The sequence below is a fragment of the Mustelus asterias genome, chromosome 11 (genome assembly GCF_964213995.1).
Source record: "Mustelus asterias chromosome 11, sMusAst1.hap1.1, whole genome shotgun sequence".
In the NCBI taxonomy this organism is placed as follows: domain Eukaryota; kingdom Metazoa; phylum Chordata; class Chondrichthyes; order Carcharhiniformes; family Triakidae; genus Mustelus; species Mustelus asterias.
The window spans coordinates 98,043,410-98,063,649 of record NC_135811.1 but is presented as its reverse complement, the minus strand read 5'-3'; the positions used below and the strand labels follow the sequence as shown (position 1 = coordinate 98,063,649).

Below are 20,240 nucleotides of genomic sequence, written 5' to 3'. Positions count from 1 at the left end.
TAGGTGTAAATTCACTGATATATTACATGGAAGTCTACATTTAGATATACAATTTATGAAGCCATAGCTGTTTTGGATTGCCCACCACTGACAGGAGAATTTAGTCGATACATCTGAATTTCTTACTGTGACTCCTTGGGATGAGTTAGATCCCAGACGGGAGGGGTGGATCTATTTGCGAGTTAACAATTCGGTTTGGCTTGTTGTCCTGCATGGCGAGCGAGTGAGTAGCAGCGAAGTTTCGACGCAAAGTAAAATTCCCGTCTGTACATTCACTGCTGCGATTCAAGAAGGCAGCTCATCACCACATTCACAAGAGCCAACTGGGGATGGACAACAAATGCTGCCTTTACCAGCGCTGCCTACCTCCTGTCAATTAATCTTTTTTAAAAAAGAGGCAGAATTTGAATAAAAACAAAAGAATCTACGGGCACTTTTGTAAATTTAGTATGATAAAAGGCTCACAGCAAAAATAGGTGTTGAACAGACTAGTTCACCCAAAGGTAGAACATACTAGAACAACAGTAGTCCAGAAGTCAGTGAGGGTGGTGAGGTATTGGGGAAGGTATCAGGGTCAAGGGTGGGTATCGGTAGACAGGAAGGTGGGTTGAAGTGTGTCTACTTCAATGCAAGGAGCATCCGGAACAAGGTAGATGAACTTGGGGCGTGGATTGGTGCTTGGGACTACGATGTTGTGGCCATTACGGAGACGTGGGTAGAACAAGGACAGGAATGGTTGTTGGACGTTCCGGGGTATAGATGTTTCACTAAGTGTAGGGAAGCTGGTAAAAGAGGTGGAGGAGTGGCATTGTTAACCAAGGATAGTTTAACGGCTGCGGAAAGGCACTTCGAGGGGGATCTGCACACTGAGGTAATATGGGCTGAGGGTAAAAATAGGAAAGGAGCGGTCACGTTGTTAGGAGTTTACTATAGGCCCCCAAATAGTAATAGAGATGTGGAGGAAGAAATTGCTAAGCAGATTATGGATATGTGTGGGGGTCACAGGGTAGTTGTCATGGGGGACTTTAACTTTCCAAATATTGATTGGAACCTTTGTAGGTCAAATAGTTCGGATGGGGCAGTTTTTGTGCAGTGTGTGCAGGAGGGTTTCCTGACACAATATGTGGATAGGCCGACAAGAGGTGAGGCCACATTGGATTTGGTACTGGGAAATGAACCGGGCCAAGTGTTAGATTTGGTTGTGGGAGAGCACTTTGGAGAGGGATAGGGCCGTACGGCAGGGCAAGGTTTATAATTGGGGGAGAGGTAATTATGATGCGATTAGGCAAGAATTAGGGGGCATAAGTTGGGAACAGAAACTGTCAGGGAAAGGAACTAATGAAAAGTGGAACTTTTTCAAGGAACAAATACTGGATGTCCTTGATAGGTATGTCCCTGTCAGGCAGGGAGGAAATGGCCGAGTGAGGGAACCATGGTTCACGAAAGAGGTGGAATGTCTTGTGAAAAGGAAGAGGGAAGCTTATGTAGGGATGAGGAAACAAGGTTCAGATGGCTCGATTGAGGGTTACAAGTTAGCAAGGAATTAGCTGAAAAAGGGGTTTAGGAGAGCTAGGAGGGGACACGAGAAGTCCTTGGCGGGTCGGATCAAGGAAAACCCCAAGGCTTTTTACTCTTATGTGAGGAATAAAAGAATGACCAGGGTGAGGTTAGGGCCGGTCAAGGACAGTAGTGGGAACTTGTGTATGGAGTCAGTAGAGATAGGCGAGGTGATGAATGAATACTTTTCTTCAGTGTTCACCAAGGAGAGGGGCCATGTTTTTGAGGAAGAGAAGGTGTTACAGGCTAATAGGCTGGAGGAAATAGATGTTCGGAGGGAGGATGTCCTGGCAGTTTTGAATAAACTGAAGGTCGATAAGTCCCCTGGGCCTGATGAAATGTATCCTAGGATTCTTTGGGAGGCAAGGGATGAGATTGCAGAGCCTTTGGCTTTGATCTTTGGGTCCTCGCTGTCCACGGGGATGGTGCCAGAGGACTGGAGAATGGCGAATGTTGTTCCTCTGTTTAAGAAAGGGAATAGAAATGACCCTGGTAATTATAGACCGGTTAGTCTTACTTCGGTGGTTGGTAAATTGATGGAAAAGGTCCTTAGAGATGGGATTTACGATCATTTAGAAAGATGCGGATTAATCCGGGATAGCACGGATTAGTGAAGGGCAAGTCGTGACTCACAAATTTGATAGAATTTTTTGAGGAGGTAACTAAGTGTGTTGATGAAGGTAGGGCAGTTGATGTCATATACATGGATTTTAGTAAGGCGTTTGATAAGGTCCCCCATGGTCGGCTTATGATGAAAGTGAGGAGGTGTGGGATAGAGGGAAAGTTGGCCAATTGGATAGGTAACTGGCTGTCTGATCGAAGACAGAGGGTGGTGGTGGATGGAAAATTTTCGGATTGGAGGCAGGTTGCTAGCGGAGTGCCGCAGGGATCAGTGCTTGGTCCTCTGCTCTTTGTGATTTTTATTAATGACTTAGAGGAGGGGGCTGAAGGGTGGATCAGTAAATTTGCTGATGACACCAAGATTGGTGGAGTAGTGGATGAGGTGGAGGGCTGTTGTAGGCTGCAAAGAGACATAGATAGGATGCAAAGCTGGGCTGAAAAATGGCAAATGGAGTTTAACCCTGATAAATGTGAGGTGATTCATTTTGGTAGGACTAATTTAAATGTGGATTACAGGGTCAAAGGTAGGGTTCTGAAGACTGTGGAGGAACAGAGAGATCTTGGGGTTCATATCCACAGATCTCTAAAGGTTGCCACTCAAGTGGATAGAGCTGTGAAGAAGGCCTACAGTGTGTTAGCTTTTATTAACAGGGGGTTGGAGTTTAAGAGCCGTGGGGTTATGCTGTAACTGTACAGGACCTTGGTGAGACCACATTTGGAGTATTGTGTGCAGTTCTGGTCACCTCACTATAGGAAGGATGTGGAAGCGCTGGAAAGAGTGCAGAGGAGATTTACCAGGATGCTGCCTGGTTTGGAGGGTAGGTCTTATGAGGAAAGGTTGCGGGAGCTAGAGCTGTTCTCTCTGGAGTGGAGGAGGCTGAGGGGAGACTTAATAGAGGTTTATAAAATGATGAAGGGGATAGATAGAGTGAACGTTCAAAGACTATTTCCTCGGGTGGATGGAGCTATTACAAGGGGGCATAACTATAGGGTTCGTGGTGGGAGATACAGGAAGGATATCAGAGGTAGGTTCTTTACGCAGAGAGTGGCTGGGGTGTGGAATGGACTGCCTGCAGTGATCGTGGAGTCAGACACTTTAGGAACATTTAAGCGGTTATTGGATAGGCACATGGAGCACACCAGGATGATAGGGAGTGGGATAGCTTGATCTTGGTTTCAGATAAAGCTCGGCACAACATCGTGGGCCGAAGGGCCTGTTCTGTGCTGTACTGTTCTATGTTCTATAACAGCCGTAAAAGAACCTACACTGAGTAAACATTTATTGTTGCATCTGTTGCTATATGTTTGGCCATTAGATGGTGCTTTAATATTGACAGAGCTCGCAGAATGGCAAAAATCCAAGTCCCTCAATCGTAGCTGGACCTTGTAAAATGGAGGAAGACAACTACACGGAAATAAATGCTCATTTTGCACTGTGGACCAAAAAAAAATCTGATGAACTGTTCCTTTACCTTGTAACTGAAACATATTTCTTGCTGTTTGTTGCATCTATTTTATTCTCAATGTACCAGGGAGTTTTCCAGCCATCACACTAGATGGCAGCCTACTCCGAACTGGGATTACTCCTTCAAAAGGCAAACTAGCCTCAGGACCTGGCACAGTTTGGCCAGAAGATATGTCCCAAAGCAGCACGGCCAATTCTTTCAAAACATTACAGCTGACGTCAAATAGCTCCTGGCTTTCTGTTGAATTAAATAATTTGCATCCAGACACAGAAGGAATAATGCTGAAGTTTGCAGATAATACCAAATTAAATGTCACGGCAAATTGTTGGATAGAATGCAGGCGAGACAGACAAGTCAGCAGAGTGGGCTCCTATTTCACAGACGCGGTTCATTGAAGAGAAATGTGAATTAGCATATTTGGGAAAAACGTGTAGTAAAATGAAGTATCACCGAACTGATAGGATGCTCAGAGCACCAAAGAAGAAAGGGATCTAGGGATGCAGAAACAAAGCTCTTCAAACATGGACCTGTTATCGCCACAATTTGAAGATTGCGGGTTTTGATTTTCTGGCATGGGTCTTAATGTGGCTGAACAGGTCGATTCTCGACCCACAGATCTTAGGGTGCACAGGGCGGAATGTCACAGCAGGCAGTGGGATCCAGAGTGCAGCATTTGCTTCCCTTCTCTGCTGCCACTTTGCCTTATCAAAAACACGACGGGACTCAAAGTGTCCAGCAGCTCGATGGGCAAGTTGTCGCCATTTTGAACATTTGGTAACAAGCTCAACCCGGTAATTAGCGTCAGTGTTGCCCGGTTTCAAGGAGAGCTTCAGAGTTGCCTCTGAAGTGTTTTCTACGCCTTCACTTTTTAAACTCCCAACAAAACACAGTGGCTCTCAAAAAAGAAAACAAACTTACAGGCCGAACGAGGAAGTCCAAAAGGCACCATCTCACTCAAAAATAAATAAATAGATGTAGCTGAACTTGCTTATTTTCTACGTAAATGCAAATTTCATGGCAGAATATTCTTTTCAGGTACAGCAAAAATAATTTCAGTCGCACTGGGGCTCAGACTCAGCTTTGGAAAGCATTGTGAGCCAGCAGCAAAGAGAAACCTGGCATACCTGGATGGTGCATCAGTGCCCGCTTTCTGTAAGCTTTCTTAATTTCATCTTCCGTTGCACTTTTGTCAACCCCAAGAATTTTGTAGTAATCTTTTCGTTTGCTCTTCTTCAGCTCCAGCTGTGCGTTCTTCAGGAGCTGCTTGTGTTCTTAACAACAGAAAACAAAAAACATAAAACTCCTAAATGCCATGGGACTGTGCTCCACCAAGGGAAAGAGTACTATCTTAAAATTTAAACACATTATTCATCTTTTCATTTCAGGGTCTCGCTCATTTACAGATTTATTTTTTTATTTTGCTGTTTGTAGGCCATTCGAAAGAAATTGGAACAGCCGAAGCCAGAGAAACAAACGATCCTTTAAAACAGAGATGATGATGAATTTCTTCTGCCAGAGAGTGGTGAATCTGTGGAACTCTTTGCCGCAGAAGGCTGTGGAGGCCAGGTCATTGAGTGTCTTTAAGACAGAGATAGATAGGTTCTTGATCAATAAGAGGATCAGGGGTTATGGGGAAAAAGGCAGGAGAATATGGTAGAGAAAAATATCAGCCATGATTGAATGGCGGAGCAGACTCGATGGGCCGAGTGGCCTAATTCGTCTCCTATGTCTTATGGTCTTAAACGTCTGCTGTTCGTAAAGGTTTGGTTATGGAATTTTATAAAAACATAAAACTCAGAGCCAGAGATGGCAATTCAGCCCATCAAACCCACCGCATTCAGAACCCATTCATGGATATGTTATGAACAACTCCACTCTCAGTCATACTTATACTTTGGGGAGCGCCAAGTTCTATTCCCGACCCCTCCAATAAATTATCAGCACTACCCAAATTAATTCAGAAATCGTACTTTGGTGAGAGAAACAGAATAGGTTCTACCGTTCCCCATAAATGCTATGAGAGTGAGCCACATGTCATCTTGCCTGTAACTGGGTAAATCACATTTCTTTAACACAGTCAAAACTCACTGGGCAAATGCAGCAGCATACCCTGATGCCACTACTAAGAGAAGCTGTCTCCAAAGTTGCCCATATCACAAAACACGCTACAGCTCACAGGCTGTCACACTGTACCATGCACACTCGGGGACAATCTTTCCAAAAATAAAAATCTTACATGCCAAACGAGCTAAAAAAAATGGGTGAGATTTGTGCCGATCTTTTGGGCGAGCCAGTAGTTGCAACCGTACGGCACTTAGAAAAACAAAGAGCCCAGATGTGATTCTCGCCATTAGGGGCAGGTCGGAGCCTATTCCTGCCGGGAAACCAGCTGCTGAGCTCTAGGGGTGCCATTGCGCAGGCACCATGATCTCCCAGTACACAATGTACAGAGCACACTGGGAGATCTCCTGTCGCCTGATAAGAGCCGGTGAGATTGCCCCCTCATTTCATATACCATTTGATGTAACTAATAAATAACTTTCAACAAATAGATCAAATGGATTCTGCTTGCCTTGTTGAATAAATATCTTTTGAGACATCTTGATCGTTTTGGAGCTTTACATCAATGAGGCATTTACAGAAACATCCACTGGAAAGTCTAATTTTACCTTTTGTTTTTTCTGTCTGGTAAATCTTCTCATAATCTCTTACAGCCTCTTCATATTGTTCTGTGTCCATATAACTATATAGTATAAGAATACATAAAACGCACAAATTTAATATAGTTAACGGAGTGCTCTCAGATCCCCAGTGTTTACAAAGAAAGGTCAATCTTCACTTTCAGATTATCAGCCAATTCCAGCCAAGCCAAGATGAACTCGCTCAGTCGGGAGTACTTTTGTCTGTTAAGTCAAGAGGGCCTGGGTTCCTATTTCAGGATCTGAACATTTAATCTTGGCTGATATTTCAGTGCAGCATCCAGGAAACTATACATCATTGAAGTCTTTCAGTGAGATCAGGCAGATACAAAATTGGCAGAGGAGGGATGATGTCCTGGCCAACATTCCTTGTTTGAAAAATTAGCTGCCATGTTTTTTTAATTCATAGGATGTGGGTAGTTAGCTGGGCCGGCATTCACCTAATTGCCCCCTGAAATGAGTGTCTTGCAAGCCCATCTCAGAGGGCATTTTCAACGTCACCACAGAGCTTTGGAGTCGCATGCAGGCCGGACCAGGTAGTTACGGTAGGTTTCCTTTCCTAAAGGGTATGAGTGAACCAGATGGGTTTTTACTACAATCGACAGCGCAGTCCTGATTTTTATTGAATTCAAATGTCACCATCTACCTTGGTGGGATTTGAACCTGGGCCCTCAAAGCATGATGCTGGATCACTTGATCATTAGCCCAGTGACAATACCACACGGTAATTATGATTGCACTCTAATTAGATGCAAAGCATTTTGCAACATCCCAAGGTACTTTATATTAAAAAAAAAGTTCTTGCCTCTTTCATTGTTAATACAGTTTGGCAATCAACAAGGTCATCTATGTGCGGATCCACAAGAGATGGGTGAGATCCTAAATGAATATTTCTCATCAGTATTCACTGTTGAGAAAAGCATGGATGTTAGGGAACTTGAGGAAATAAACAGTGATGTCTTGAGGAGTGTACATATTACAGAGAAGGAGGTGCTGGAAATCTTAAAGCGCATCAAGGTAGATAAATCCCCGGGACCTGATGAAGTGTATCCCAGGACACTGTGGGAGGCTAGGGAGGAAATTGCAGGTCCCCTCGCCGAGATATTTGAATCATCGATAGTCACGGGTGAGGTGCCTGAAGATTGGAGAGTGGCAAATGTTGTGCCTTTGTTTAAAAAGGGCTGCAGGGAAAAGCCTGGGAACTACAGGCCAGTGAGCCTCACATCTGTGGTGGGTAAGTTGTTGGAAGGTATTTTGAGAGACAGGATCTACAGGCATTTAGAGACGCAAGGACTGATTCGGGACAGTCAGCATGGCTTTGTGAGTGGAAAATCATGTCTCACAAATTTGATTGAGTTTTTTTGAAGGGGTAACCAAGAAGGTAGATGAGGGCAGGGCAGTTGATGTCGTCTACATGGACTTTAGCAAGGCCTTTGACAAGGTACCACATGGTAGGTTGTTGCATAAGGTTAAATAAGGGTGAGATATCTAAATGGATACAAAATTGGCTTCTTGACAGAAGCCAGAGGGTGGCTGTAGAGAGTTGTTTTTCAAACTGGAGGCCTGTGACCAGCGGTGTGCCTCAGGGATCAGTGCTGGGTCCACTATTATTTGTCATTTATATTAATGATTTGGATGAGAATAAAGGAGGCACGGTTAGTAAGTTTGCAGATGACACTAGGATTGGTGGCATAGTGGACAGTGAAGAAAGTTATCTCCAATTGCAATGGGATCTTGACCAATTGGGCCAGTGGGCTGAGGAATGGCAGATGGAGTTTAATTTAGACAAATGCAAGGTGATGCATTTTGGTAGATTGAACCAGGGCAGGACTTACTCAGTTAATGGTAGGGTGTTGGGGAGAGTTACAAAACAAAAAGATCCAGGGATACATGTTCATAGCTCCTTGAAAGTGGAGTCACAGGTGGACAGAGTGGTGAAGAAGGCATTCGGCATGCTTGGTTTCATCGGTCAGAACATTGAATACAGGAGTTGGGACGTCTTGTTGAAGTTGTACAAGACATTGGTAAGGCCATACTTGGAATACTGTGTGCAATTCTGGTCACCCTATTATAGAAAGGATATTATTAAACTAGAAAGAGTGCAGAAAAGATTTACTAGGATGCTACCGGGACTTGATGGATTGAGTTATAAGGAGAGGCTGGATAGACTGGGACTTTTTTCTCTGGAGGGTAGAAGGCTGAGGGGTGAACTTATAGAGGTCTATAAAATAATGAGGGGCATAGACAAGGTAGATAGTCAATATCTTTTCCCAAAGGTAGGGGAGTCTAAAACTAGTGGGCATAGGTTTAAGGTGAGAGATACAAAAGTGGCCAAAGGGGCAATTTTTTCACACAGAGGGTGGTGAGTGTCTGGAACCAGCTGCCAGAGGTAGCAGTAGAGGCGGGTACAATTTTGTGTTTTAAATAGCATTTAGATAGTTACATGGGTACGATGGGTATGGAGGGATATGGGCCAAATGCGGGCAATTGGGAATAGTTTAAGGGTTTTTAAAAACAGGACCGCATGGACAAGTTGGGCCAAAGGGCCTGTTTCCATGCTGTAAACCTCTATAAAGAATTAGCACTACCTTTTACAGAAAATGCTCTACATCCTAAAAGGGTTACAAACAGGGCTAGGAGATACAGCGGGCTTTTCAAGTTAAATATGCATTTGGTCAATTTCCATGAAGCTTAAAAAAATATGTTCTAAACAAGGCCCACTTTCTGCAACACAAACTTGTCCTGTTGGGACTGCCTGTCATGGTAGTGAAGACAATGTCTCTTTTACTTCTCAGACCCAACCATCAGAGTCTGATAGGAGGCTAGAAATGTGAATTGTAAAGCCTCAGTCTAATGCCAGTGGCTGCAACAGTTCAAAACAAATGTTTTTCAGAATTCACTGAAAACTATCCCAACAAACCCGTTACTCACCACTGTGCCCGCCGCATGTATGCCTTGATGTATGTGTCGTCAAGTTTTATTGCATTTGTGCAATCTTCTATCGCCTGTTGCATCTTATTGAGCTGCAAAAGATATTCCAAACAACCGGTGAACTTATTATTCCTTGATCTGGTTCAACAGTGTCACAACTGGAGTTTTTAAGAACTGTTTTTTTTATTTGTAATGACGTTTCTCTGTAGGAATGGACATCACCACAACTGCATATCTCGATTGCTTAGCAAGGCACAGACTTTCTTCAAGCAACCTCAAATCAGAAAGATATTTTAAAATATATTCCAGCAACATTTATAATTGTAGCTTCTTTCCTGACAGTGCAGAAAATGGAAGATCTCTTTCAAAGATACGTGACCCTTTCACCCCAATTATAGGCATAATATCTTCATGGTTATAATGCCAATGGACCAAACACAGCTCACTTTTCAAATTTCTAAAGAATTTTATTTGCACAATTCATTTATTACCCGAGTTGAACTTCATTAATTCACCCATCGTTTTCTTTAGATATTGAATCTTTGATGGTTGCAACTGTTGTGATCCCTACCATTCACAGGAGCCTCGACTGGGAATCATGGCCAGGCATGTGGCAAGAGAGCGTGCAAACATCACAGCTGAGTCCCATCGTCCCATCAAACAATATGCATTTCAACAAAGATCAAGTGGATGGTGATCAGGGACAGAAATCTGGCATAATTTTCCCCTCTCTGCCTCAGATAACTGAGGGCAATTGTTGCACCCGGGCACTTTCACAAGAAAGCAGCATCACGCTCAATTGAAATAAGGGCTCACATTTAGGGCGGCACGGTGGCACTGCGGTTAGACTGCTGCCTCACAGCGCCAGGGACCCGGGTTCAATTCCAGCTTCAGGTGACTGTGTGGAGTTTGCACATTCTCCCCATGTCTGCGTGGGTTTCCTCCAGGTGCTCCGGTTTCCTCCCGCAGTCCAAAGGCGTGCAGGATTGGCCATGCTAATATTGCCCCTTAGTGTCAGGAGGATTATTTAAAGTTTATTTATTAGTCACAAGTAAGGCTTACACTGCAATGAAGTTACTGTGAAATTCCCCTAGTCGCCACAGTCCGGCGCCTGTTCGGTTCAATGCACGTCTTTCAGAATGTGGGAGGAAACTGGAGCACCCGGAGGAAACCCACGCAGACACGGGGAGAACGTGCAGACTCCACACAGACAGTGACCCAAGCCAGGAATCGAACCCAGGTCCCTGGAGCTGTGAAGCAGCAGTGCTAACCACTGTGCTACCGTGGCGTAGCAGGGTAAATACGTGGGGTTGTGGGGATAAGGCCTGGGGTGGGATTGTTGTCGGTGCAGGCTCGATGGGCCAAATGGCCTCATGCACTGTAAGGATTCTATTCTATCTCATACGATGCCTTCCTGCTCTGTATGATTTAACAAATCACTGGATAAATCCCATGAGTCATCAGGAAAATCAAGGGTTACTCTCGCATATTTATCTCAATGATTGCTTTAACATTTACATTTACATTAATGAATGTACAAAAACTGCAAGGATCTTACCTTGAAACCCACCGTGCCTCGATTACAGTACAATTTAGCATTAGTTTTGATGTTATTTGGATCTATTTTCAGAGCTTCTGAATAAAGTTCAAACGCCTCATCAAAGGATCCTTCTTTAAAAGCCCGGTTCCCTTCTTCCTTCTTCGCTCGTAACGCTTTAGCATTCTGTTTGCAGAAAGAGATAGCGTCACACTGCTGTTTCAGTTAAAGCATGTCAGATAGTAACAATCTAATCAATCCATTCTCAAGCTTCTGAAAGACAAATCTTAGTGTTTCTGGCACATCAGAACCTAGAGTTATGATGAAGGATCCCAACCAAAATATTAACCTCTTTTGCTTTGCCAGATTCTGGCTGACCTGCTGTGCATTTCTCCTCTCCATTTCAGCCCTTTATTTTATTCTTTCAGTGAATGTGGACGTCGCTGGCAAGGCCAACAGTTGTTGCCCATCCCTAATTGCCCTTGAACTCAGTCGTTTGTGGCCCTTCAGAGGGCATTGCTGTCGTTCTGCAGTCAAGCGGAAGCAGATAGGTAAAGGTTTTGGGCGGCACAGTGGCTAGCACTGTTGCCTCACAGTGTCAGCCTTGGGTGACTGTCTGTGTGGAGTCTGCACGTTCTCCCCGTGTCTGCGTGGGTTTCCTCCGGGTGCTCCCACAGTCCAAAGTTTGGTGGATTGGCTATGGTAAGTTACCCCTTAGCGTTCAGCGATGTGTGGGTTGGGGGGGATTGGCGGGCTAAACACGTGGGGTTGTGGCAATAGGGTCTGGGTGGGATGCGCTGTCAGAGGGTTGGTGCAGAAGTGATGGGCCAAATGGCCTCATTCTGCACTATAGAGATTCTATGATGATTGCAGATTTCCTTCTTGCAAAGACATCAGAGAACCAGATGGGTTGTTACGACAATCAGTGACAGCTGTAATTGTCACCATTACTGCGACTAACTGAGATCGGATTTCACAAGTTGGCATGGTGGGATTTGATGTCATGACCCAGGGCATTATCTTGCCCCTCTGGATTATTACTGCACTGACATTACTATTATGCCACCATTTTCCTAGGTTTCTCAGACAATTCATATGAAATAAATGATAAAAGCTAATTATCTTGAAGTTATACAAGCTTCAGAGTTGGTCCGGACAGGCAGCAACGCAACTATATTTCCCAAAGTTCATGCTGTCAGGCTCGATATTTTGAAGTCACTAATGCAGTTATGCAACAGTTACTGTTGCTAATGCAAGTGCAGAAATTAATGGATAATTAATTGTTAATTAATTAAGAAGCTACCCACACAAGGGTCATAGAAATCATAGAATCCTACAGTGCAGAAGGAGGCCATTCGGCCCATCGAGTCTGCACCGACCACAATCCCACCCAGGCCCTACCCCCACATATTTACCCGCTAATCCCTCTAACCTACGCATCCTAGGACTCCATGGGGCAATTTTTTTAACCTGGCCAATCAACCTAACCCGCACATCTTTGGACTGTGGGAGGAAACCGGAGCACCCGGTGGAAACCCACGCAGACACGAGGAGAATGTGCAAACTCCACACAGACAGTGACCCGAGCCGGGAATTGAACCCGGGACCCTGGAGCTGTGAAGCAGCAGTGCTAACCACTGTGCTACCGTGCCGCCCTACGGTATTTTATAGAGTAGCAAATATGATTGAACAAAAGTAATAATTTTGTTCAACTGTTCTGAATTGTTCATTTAGTGGAATGTTTCCTGTCCCCAACAACAGGTCACAAAGATTGGCATCACAAAAGGAGGCTATTATTGAAACATAGAAAATAGGAGTAGCAGCACATTTGGTACTTGGAGACTGCTCCATCCCTCATTATGATCATGGCTGATCATCCAACTCAGTAACATGTTCCTGCCTTCCTCCCATATCCTTCGATCCCTTCAGTCCGAAAAGCAATATCTAAGCCCTTCTTGAAAACAAACAATTTTTTGGTCTCAACTACTTTCTGTGGTAGTGAATTCCCAGCCTCACTGCTCTCTGGGTGAAGAAATTTCTCATCTTATTCCAAAATGGTTTACCCCCTTCTCCTCAAACTGTGATCCCTGGTTCTGGACTCCTTGCCATCGGGAACATCCTTCGTGCATCTACTCTGTTTATTCCTGCTGGAATTCTATAAGCTTCTATGAGATTCCACCCCTCCACCCCCTCCAATTCTTCTAAAATCTAGTGATCCAATCTCTCCTCATATATCAGTCCCACCATCCCAGTCTGGTAAACCTTTGCTGTGCACTCTTCATGAGAAGAACATCCTTCCCTCAGATAAGGAGATCATAACTGCACACAATATTCTAGGTGTGGTCCCACCAAGGTCTTGTATAACTGCAGCAAGACATCCCTGCTCCTGTACTTGAATCCTCTCGCTATGAAGGCATAGCATTTGCCTTCTTCAACACCTGCATGCTTACTTTCAGTGACTGGTGTACAAGGACACCCAGGTCTCATTGCACATTCCCCTCTCTCAGCCTCTATCACTTCCTAAAGTGTGAAGTCCAGAAAGTTGTATTTCCTGATAAGTTGACCCCTTCCACGGGCCACGATGTTGCAACCTCAGTGAACCATCTCAGAAGCTATTGCAAAATTACTTAAAAATTTATTTTCAGAAATGCAACACCGGCTCACCACCACCGTTTCAAGGTCAATAAGGGATGGTCAATATATTCTGGCCTCGCCAGCGACACTCCTACCCCATGAATGAATTATAAAAAATGTTTTTCCATTCCCATTGGCTGGAACAAAGTTAATTTGTGGTAAGATTAGCTTCCTTGCTGTACCACTGATTAGAAGCAATCAGCAAAGTGAAGATCTTGGCTCAGAGAGCAATCCATTGTGCTCTGAAAAGACACTGTACGTTATCTGGGAACTCAAACTAGGGAAAGATAGCAGATGCCTTTTGGTCAATTAAGATTATTTACTAAGGTAGTACAGTGGTTAGCACTGCTGCCTCACAACGCCAGGGACCCGGGTTCGATTCCCGGCTTGGGTCACTGTCTGTGCAGAATCTGCACAATCTCTCAGTGTCTGAGTGGGTTTCCTCCGGGTGCTCCAGTTTCCCCTCTCAGTCTGAAAGATGTGGTTAGGTGCATTGGTCATGCTAAATTCTCCCTCAGTGTACTGGAGCGTGGCGACTAGGGGATTTTCCACAGTAACTTCATTGCAGTGTTAATGTAAGCCTACTTGTGACACTAATAAATAAACTTAAAAGCACACAGGAAAATACTACTCTGTGCCTATGTTGTTACTACATATATCGTGCTTTCCATTTATGCTGCTCAAATACTTGGTTCATTACAATCTGCAGTCACAGGTTTATTTTTTGTTAAAACATTATCGATATAATATAACCAGGTAGCCAAGTTATAAAATGACTTGACTAAGAGACACCAACCGTCAAAACTTCTGCTTCAAATTTCTGCAGACTTGTCAGATGTGTGGATATTATGAAGCCTTCTACTGACTCTGGTTCTATCGCTGTTGCAATACTTGTAAAGGTTCATTCACTGCATTCATAAATTACTACAATACATATAATTTAGTTATCAACCATTGGATGGCAGAGAATATTGTGATTTGATGAAATTATCTTTTCATCTGGCTCACAGAAATACATCCCAACATCTGTTTATCCGACCCAGAAATTCACCGCACCAGGCCTGATTTTGTTCTGCTCAGGCATAATGCAACTCTGAGTTTGGAGATCATTGGGTCGATCTTTGCTCCGAATAGAATCTGGAAAACCAAAGGGGCCGGAAAACTCCAGCCATTCATGCTGGCAGGATTCTCTGGTCCCACTCTCTTGCAGCAGGGCGTGAATGGCCAGAATCTCAAAAGATCCCTGGATGAAACTTTAGGCGCGTTTCTCCCTTATAAAGAGCTGAAAAACTGAAACAATCCAGTAATAATCTGGAATTTATTGTTTGAAAAAGGGTACACTTCATCTGGCTCCCGCATTCGACAGTGGCTTGAACCAATTGAAGGCAGCTCGTGTGGAAAACAAATCAAGATCCAACTTTCAGTTCTCCCCCCACACTTGCTACTTGATTTTATCTCGTTCTCTCTCTCGCTAACCTTGGTACTGACCCTTCACCCAGTTTCACAATAATCGAAGAATATATTGCCCAGCTGCGTAAAAATAAATTCCTCCAATCCTCCCTGCAACTAATACTTAAAGAACCTCAAACTACTTTAAACAATTTAAAATGTCACTAAGCTGGATGAGAAAATCTCTTTCACAAAAATCAATCACTATAGGAAGGGCATCAATCTTTAGCCGCTGGCCCCCTGACAGAAGGGCCACCAGACCTACCCTGCAAGCGAGTCGCGCCTTTGCGTGATCAGGCGCCATCCTTAGAGCCTGGACAAAGAACTGGACAGCCTTTTCAATACAGTCTTCGTAGTAAAGGCAGAGCCCCCTCACATACAGGGCATCAGCATTTGTTGAATCCATACGCAGAATGTCACTGAAAATAAAAGCAGAAACGAAGGGTTATGGCGAACACTCCAGTCAAGCAGGCAGATTAGGGAAGCTGGGACTGTTCTTTTTGGAGGAAATAAGGTTTAAAGGATGATATAATAGCGGCATTCAAAATTTTGGGAGATTTAATAGAAAGGATCTAGAATGCAAGGCGGAAACAGATTCACTGGTAACTTCTAAAATGAAACTGGATAAATACTTAATGGGGAAAAAGCATTGCAGGCCAATGGGGAAAGATCAGAGGAATGCGACCAACTCGAGCACAGAAGAGTCATAATGGGTCAAATGGCTTCTAAGGTTCTACTAAACTACCTAAAATAAACAGTTTGGTTGGCAGCAAAACCAAAGCTACAAAATAAAATATTAATAAAAAAAACAATTATAGACTGCCCACCAATTTATCCACTCTCCCCTTGGAAAATACTGTTTCATGTTGTGAAACGGTCCCATGGGCACTGGCAGCCCTACGATACCTCTGCCTGCGAGGCAGAACAGGGAGTCTCTGCAGGGCACTGGACAGTAGGTTGCAGCCAAGTCTGATACTGCTCTCACGCAATGTCAACACATATGCATTTTCTAGCAGAGGTCAGTAATCAAAAGGAATTTCTTTTGGCTGTTTCTCCACACACACACACCCTCCCTGTTCAGCCATGGCACAATGAGGGCAATTGTCCCAAAGCAAGTGACGTCCTTGATGAGATTAATTAACTCGGCATGGGCAGGAAGTCAAATCTGGTACATTCTGGTCTGTAAAACTTGGGTGTTTCACACAGCTTAATGTTTTGCCTACTCCGCCTTTACATCGGAACGTAGGAGCAGGAATAGGAGTCTTCATTTGGTCATCAGGGAAATACACGCAGCACAAAGTTATGGTACTCAAATGGATGAATATCTACCTTGCGACTGACTGTGCATCAGGGTAGCGACCAAGCAGTGCTAAGCATTCAGCTTTAAGGATTTTAAAGCGGTGGCAGGCTGGGGCAAACTCAAGGGCCCGATCCATATAGTATACAACCTGGGAGAAAAAGACATAACATAGAACATTAAACAATTCATTCCATTAGATTGGAAGTAAAATTAGAGCCTTTCAATTATTTTAAGATTCCCTTCAACTTTGTTAACCAACAAAGACACAGGGGCCGATTATGCCATCCTGCTGTGCTGCTTTTTTAGTGCAGCAGGCCGGGAGACTCTAGCGGGTGTTGTTTCACAGGCTCCCCACTGGGCGCCATGGCCTCCACGCGTCACCCAGCGCCAGATTTCTGGTGCTGTCAACTCTGCACTGGAGGCGCATAATTTACGTAAATCTTAATTTCAATATGATTTAAATACAATTAGCGGGCCTGGGATTGAACTCTCCGGCCTGCTAGCCTCTCCCCCACCCCTCCATGAGGAGTGGTTCATTCCAGAGGGGATTACCATAGCTCCCCACTTGCGGGGAGCTGGTGGCTCAGCTCTGCTGAAGTGAAAGGGGGATGGGGGGTGGAGGAGAGCAAGAGAGGCCCCCCAGAGGGTCGGGTGCCAGTGGGGTTGGAGTGTCTCTTGGGCATTGGCACCTTGGAACTGCCCATCAGGCATGGGGCAGTGCCAAAGGGTGGGGCCTCTGAGGGTCGATCAATGGTGGGGGGTCCCACTACCACTCTGCAGTCGGGGTCAATGTAGCGGGGGGTAGTACGATCGGGGTTGGCCATCCGGGTGAGTTGGGGGGGGGGGGGGGGCAGCGATTAGGCCTTGGGGGTCGCACGGCTGGCGATACGGGGCTGGCTAGCGATCGAGCTGGCCAGCAATTGGGAGTCCGGCAGTGCGGGGTGCCGATCTCTGCGCTGACAGATCGGTGCGTGCGCAGTGACTCGCTCGGCGCTGTGCTGCTGTCCTCTCCAGCGTGAATAAGCCCTGCTCACTGATTTTCAGCGTGAATCACCCTAGTGCCCTCTGAAGTGCACAGAGTGTAGGAGATTGATTTTTAAACTCACACTGAAAAACCAGCGCGATTTACTCCAGTTTTAGGCAAATTCGACACTTGGAATTTTTTTGGGAGAATCGCCCCTTAATGAATTGGTTCGTACCAAAAGGTCCCTTAAAGTTGCATAATCTTTAAAAATCTGACCCTGATGGATGGATGAGAATTTTTTAGAATGGATCAAAGGAGGATGCATCCATAATGTACCATAAGTTCTCGATTTGTGGATTGCTATTGTGGGGGGACATTAACTGAAAGCACAGTGAAGCTAGGTAGCAAAGTTTGACTAATCACCTGCATAGCAGCATTGTTAAATATCAGAGAAGACAGAGGGTAGCAGTGGAAGGGTGCGTTTCTGAATGGAGGGCTGTGACAAATGGCGTTCCTCAGGGATCAGTGCTGGGACCTTTGCTGTTTGTACTATATATAAATGATGAGGAGGAAAACGTAACTGGCTTGATTAGTAAGTTTGCGGATGACACAAAGGTTGGTGGATTTGCGGATAGCGGTGAGGACCATCAGAGGATACAGCAGGATATAGATCAGTTGGAGACTTGGGCGGAGAGATGGCAGATGGAGTTTAATCCGGACAAATGTGAGGTAATGCATTTTGGAAGGTCTAATACAGATAGGAAATATACAGTAATTGGCAGAACCCTTAGGAGTATTGATAGGCAAAGGGATCTGGGTGTACAGGTACACAGGTCACTGAAAGTGGCAATGCAGGTGGAGGAGGTAGTCAAGAAGGCATACGGCATGCTTGCCTTCATCGGCTGGGGCATTGAATTTAAAAATTGGCAAGTCATATTGCAGCTTTATCGAACCTTAGTTAGGCCGCACTTGGAAGATAGTGTTCAATTCTGGTTGCCACACTACCAGAAGGATGTGGAGGCTTTGGAGAGGGTACAGAAAAGATTTACCAGGATGTTGCCTGGTATGGAGGGCATTAGCTATGAGGAGAGGTTGGAGAAACTTGGTTTGTTCTCACTGGAACGACGGAGGTTGAGGGGCGACCTGATAGAAGTCTACAAGATTATGAGAGGCATGGACAGAGTGGATAGTCAGAAGCTTTTTCCAGGGTGGAAGTGTCAATTACTAGGGGGCACAGGTTTGAGGTGCGAGGGGCAAGATTTAAAGGAGATGTACGAGGCAGATATTTTACACAGAGAGTAGTGGGTGCTTGGAACTCGTTGCCGGGGGAGGTAGTGGAAGCGGAGACAGTAGTGACTTTTAAGGGGCGTCTTGACAAATACATGAAAAGGATGGGAATAGAGGGATATGGTCCTCGGAAGGGTAGGGGGTTTTAGTTCAGTCGGGCAGCATGGTCGGTGCAGGCTTGGAGGGCTGATGGGCCTGTTCCTGTGCTGTAATTTTCTTTGTTCTTTGTTCTAAGACCAGCAGCTTCTTTTGGAAGGGAATAAAGAGCGAGAAAAAAGTACTTTAAAAATGGAAGCCATATGATTAAAAATCAAAGAGGCACAGCATGTTGATAAGAGTGCAATTTAAATTCCAGTTCAGAAAGCTGTCCGACCCTCAGATCTGGGGTGGGGGGCAGCAATATTTCAGTTTGTTTCTCACCCAAGGGGCCAATGAGCAAATTTCAGGGAGATAAAGTTCAGTGCAGCATTACACATGAATTTTTAAAAAAGATATGAAAATAAATAATTTGTTGCATAAAGAAATACAATGAGAAATGAGTATTAAAGTGTAATAGAGTGCGAGTGTGTGCGCGTTGGTTAACTCCCAGACTCAGGGTGTTCACTCACTAATCCTCAACCTGCTGTGAGTGAGTGAGGGTGAATGAAAACCCTGATACTGGGAGTGAGCCAGACTTATGGACACACTCTGCTCCCCTCACTCGTTCTCTCCGGCCTCACACCCTCTCGCTCTCTTTCCCTTCACACCTTTTCCCCATCCCCCCCCACCTTCTCCCTCTTACCACACTCACTGTCTCCCCCTCACAACCCTTGCTCTTGCCTCATACCCTCTCACATCCTCTTTTTTCCCCCCTCACACCTCTCTTCTCCACAACCGCAATCCCCCCCCCTCGCGCGCGCACACTCTTCTCCCCGCTCTCATGCACACACTCCCTTCACCTCCCCATCGCACGCACTATCTCCCTCCTGTGCGAGAAGGTGTCAGAGGAGCAGAGGGGGTGTGTGCAAGAGTGGGAAGGGAGTGTGTGAGAGAGGGGCTTCACAGGCCACATCCTGCTCCTACCTTCTAAGTTTCTAAAGGTTATGGGGGAAAAAGCAGGATTAGGCTATTGAGTCGGATGATCAGCCATGATCGTAATGAATGGCGGAGCAGGCTCGAAGGGCCAAATGGCCTCCTCCTATCTTCTAGTCCACGGGCTGTATGTTGGACAAGCCTGCTCTAAAGCAGCTCCTTAAAAGTGAGGCAGTCATGCACTTTTTGAATACATGTATATCGCAACGTTTAAAATTATTTCCATTTTAAAGCCCCAATATTGTTATAAATTAAATTTTAACACATTTCCAACAATATACATATGATGGTCTGACTACCTTTCTGAAATCGCCTTTGACAAAGCCAGCTTCAGCTATTCTCTCATACTCCAAAACTGCTTCTGCATTCTTCAGCTGGAGAAATAACAGGACATCCAAACAGAAGGTTTCAAAACAAGGTCAACATTCTCAAATATTGCTTTACATAGTAACTTAAGTTCTTACTCGGATAGGATCTGCCATCCAGCATTAAGTAACACACAATCCTATTTTTGCCAGTGCAGATAATGTCGTGTCAAGATATTTCTAATTCTGTGTAAATACAAAAGGCTGGTATGTTTGGACAAATCACGAGACAGGCAATTTACCGTGGACGCTCAGCCATCTGCCTAATATGGATCTGTCTATAATATAGTCAAACAGCAAAATACTGCAGATGCTGGAAATCGGAAATAAAAACAGAGAATGCTGCAAAAACTCAGCAG

General features: G+C 44.8%; 1 protein-coding gene across 2 annotated transcripts in view; it reads right to left on the bottom strand.

The window, feature by feature from the left end:
* The window catches only part of dnajc7 (DnaJ (Hsp40) homolog, subfamily C, member 7), a 57,982-nt gene that overhangs the window by 2,505 nt on the left and 35,237 nt on the right, over positions 1–20,240 (bottom strand). For both annotated transcript variants that reach the window (XM_078224069.1, XM_078224070.1), the window contains exons 5-11: positions 19,816–19,890; positions 16,224–16,342; positions 15,160–15,313; positions 10,833–10,997; positions 9,275–9,366; positions 6,314–6,387; positions 4,769–4,915 (exon numbers count right to left, since the gene is read on the bottom strand). In XM_078224069.1, coding sequence (XP_078080195.1) covers positions 4,769–4,915; positions 6,314–6,387; positions 9,275–9,366; positions 10,833–10,997; positions 15,160–15,313; positions 16,224–16,342; positions 19,816–19,890 — 826 coding nt within the window. The remainder of the gene's footprint in view (positions 1–4,768; positions 4,916–6,313; positions 6,388–9,274; positions 9,367–10,832; positions 10,998–15,159; positions 15,314–16,223; positions 16,343–19,815; positions 19,891–20,240) is intronic.